Here is a 2475-nt window from a genome sequence, read left to right as displayed (position 1 = left end):
CATCTAGCAGCCACAGACAAGCTCGACGGGCTGCAGACAAGCTTCATATCAATGAGTGAGAAAAACAGATGAGACTCAGAGAGTTCAGGGATTTCTTCATAGAACTACTGTCATTCATGTAATTTCACAAAACCTGTTTCCTTCTTGAGTTTTAACATTTACTTTTCCTTCTCCAGTTGAACGTTATGTTTTGGAGTCCATGACGGTGACAATGACACATCCTTCCATATTCTTCCCTGAATTTAAAACCCACACCAGGTCATGACCTGTCATGGCTTTTCCTAACTTCAGACAAAAATTGGATTTGAAGAGTCAATTCACAACATTCAACCATCAAACAGAATTAAGATTTTAAATCTATAATTAAGATTTTAAATCTATAATTAAGATTTTAAATCTATAATTTAGATTTGACGTCACACTTCAGGTGAGTTTTTAAGAACTCCTGGACCTTCTCCCAAAGGTGGACTTCAGCTGCTGCATGAAAACGGGGCTCACCCCCCCACATGACTGGAAAATGAAGGAGTCCATGTACAGAAGAGGGGCAGTAAGGCCCATAAGGCGCTTCCAGTAGGTGTCCAGCCTTCGGGTAAGTCACAACCTCAAAGTTGTTCCTTCCACGACTCTTCAGACGCTCCACCATCTGGCCCATGAAAGCCTTGCTGTCCCAGCCGAGGTCGTCTTCTGCAGCCACAAAGAGGAACTGTCCCGTCGCCTGTTCGATGGGGACCACGCTGCCCTTGTTCTCCTCTGCCAGGGGATTTCCAACTATGTACTTAATCACCCTGGCACCCGATTCAGTGTGAATCACTTTGTCGACATCCATTGATAGTGGAGACAGGATTTGGCTGTTCTTATAGTGGAGAGGGACGGATATGTTTGCACCACAGCCGTTAATCCAGACTACGGCCTCAACACCCGGCACAAAAGCAGCGAGAGAAAGAGCAACGTCTGCTCCCTGCGATCGAGCTACTATCCCAACTCCTTTACTGCCCACCTGTGAAGAACCACACACACAAAAATCACATACAATCTGTCTCTCCTTTATTCTGGTGTTTTTATTTTTCACCACCAAAGCTCAGAGGCCAGTCAAGCAAGAACTTCCAGGGGTGCAAAATGGGTAAAAGTATCTGTTACTGAAGATTTAACTTTGTCTAAATCACTTAAGAATATCATTAAATCTAAGTAACACTTGGCTGCCTTGTTTAAATGCTACTCAAACGACTTACTTTGGGTTGTTTTTTTAAGAAATTCAGTGCCTCTTCGAAGAGGTCGAGGTGCATCACGTTCATGTTGACCAGTTTGCTGCTGTGAACGGCTACAGCCAGAACCACAAAGCCTTTGCTGGCCAGGAGAGAAGGTCTTATCTCACACGTGTAGCTGCTCAGATCCAGCACAGCGCAGAACGGGCCTTCTCCTGGATCATAAGACGCAAAAGAAAGTCAATACTTGGTCACCTTAAGTCGGATTATCAACCCTTTGATGCAGTCTAACGAAAGGCCAAAGCTGTTTTTTGCACCAGGTTGAAAACTTGTCATTGAAAAAAATCATCAATATTTTATATTCCAGAAAAACCCAGAAAAAAACAACAGTCTTGTTAATTATGGTCAACTTCTAGTTAAATTGTTCTGGCACAGTGGAGGTCATCAACCTTCTTTGGCATTTTTATCAGATTTGATTCTGCAGATTCAGTTGCTGATCTTTAAAAGTGCAGTTATGACTCTCATTCAGTCCAGAGCTGAATACCTGGAGGAGTGAACAGGACTCCCTGGAAGTGTTCCCCTCTGACCGGACGTCGGACGACCCCGTCCCCGATCAGAAGCCTCTCATTGGCGGCCTCCGCCAGCAGCCGGCCGTCTCCGTCCTGCTCGTGCACAGAGAACTTCACCACGTGGGGGTGAAGTGAATTCCTGATGACGAGCTTTCTGTGAGAGGAGTCCGGCCTCATGGACCACAGCAGGCCCATGGGTTCGACCCCGGCATAGCTCCCACCGAGGGAGGGGTCTCTGTCCAGGTGGACCTCCCCGCTCCCGTCGGCCCTGTAGCTGGCCCGGGAGCTGAACTCCACCCCCTTCTGGTCGGTGGACCTGGCTGTCAGGGCCACCAGCTGTCTGGACCTCAGCCCGGACACCTTCAGCCGAAACGGCTCATCAAACAGGCAGCTGGATCTGGGCAGCAGCCTCAGCCTGACCTGGGAGGACATCTGTGCCGAGGGTGAAGACTTAGACTTAGTCCTGCAGCAAAGCAGAGCAACAACAACAACAAAAAAAACATCAACACAAGAATAAACAGAGAGATTCTAGATCCAGATGTGGAGCAACAAAAACAGCAGCTGGTGTGAACAGACTGCACTATCTGCATATAGAAGAGGAGGCTAAATAACTGAAGCACCTCCAAAGCAACAAAGTCCAGAAGAAGATCAGCACACAGATGATCCAGCTCCTGCTCCGGCCGCATCAGGAGACTCACCTCATT

The 2475-nt window shown here is 47.4% G+C and overlaps 1 protein-coding gene across 1 annotated transcript; it reads right to left on the bottom strand.

The window, feature by feature from the left end:
- Positions 1 to 397: 397 nt before the first annotated feature.
- On the bottom strand, positions 398 to 2203 carry LOC115058288 (acyl-coenzyme A thioesterase 2, mitochondrial-like). The gene is made up of 3 exons (XM_029525608.1): positions 1747 to 2203; positions 1230 to 1417; positions 398 to 997 (listed from the first exon to the last, which is right to left on the bottom strand). The coding sequence occupies exons 1-3, from the start codon at positions 2201 to 2203 to the stop codon at positions 398 to 400; spliced, it is 1245 nt and encodes a 414-aa protein (XP_029381468.1).
- Positions 2204 to 2475: the final 272 nt, after the last annotated feature.

The sequence above is a fragment of the Echeneis naucrates genome, chromosome 17 (genome assembly GCF_900963305.1).
Source record: "Echeneis naucrates chromosome 17, fEcheNa1.1, whole genome shotgun sequence".
In the NCBI taxonomy this organism is placed as follows: Eukaryota; Metazoa; Chordata; class Actinopteri; order Carangiformes; family Echeneidae; genus Echeneis; species Echeneis naucrates.
Note: the sequence above shows the minus strand (reverse complement) of the source record. Positions and strands in the feature narration are given on the sequence as shown.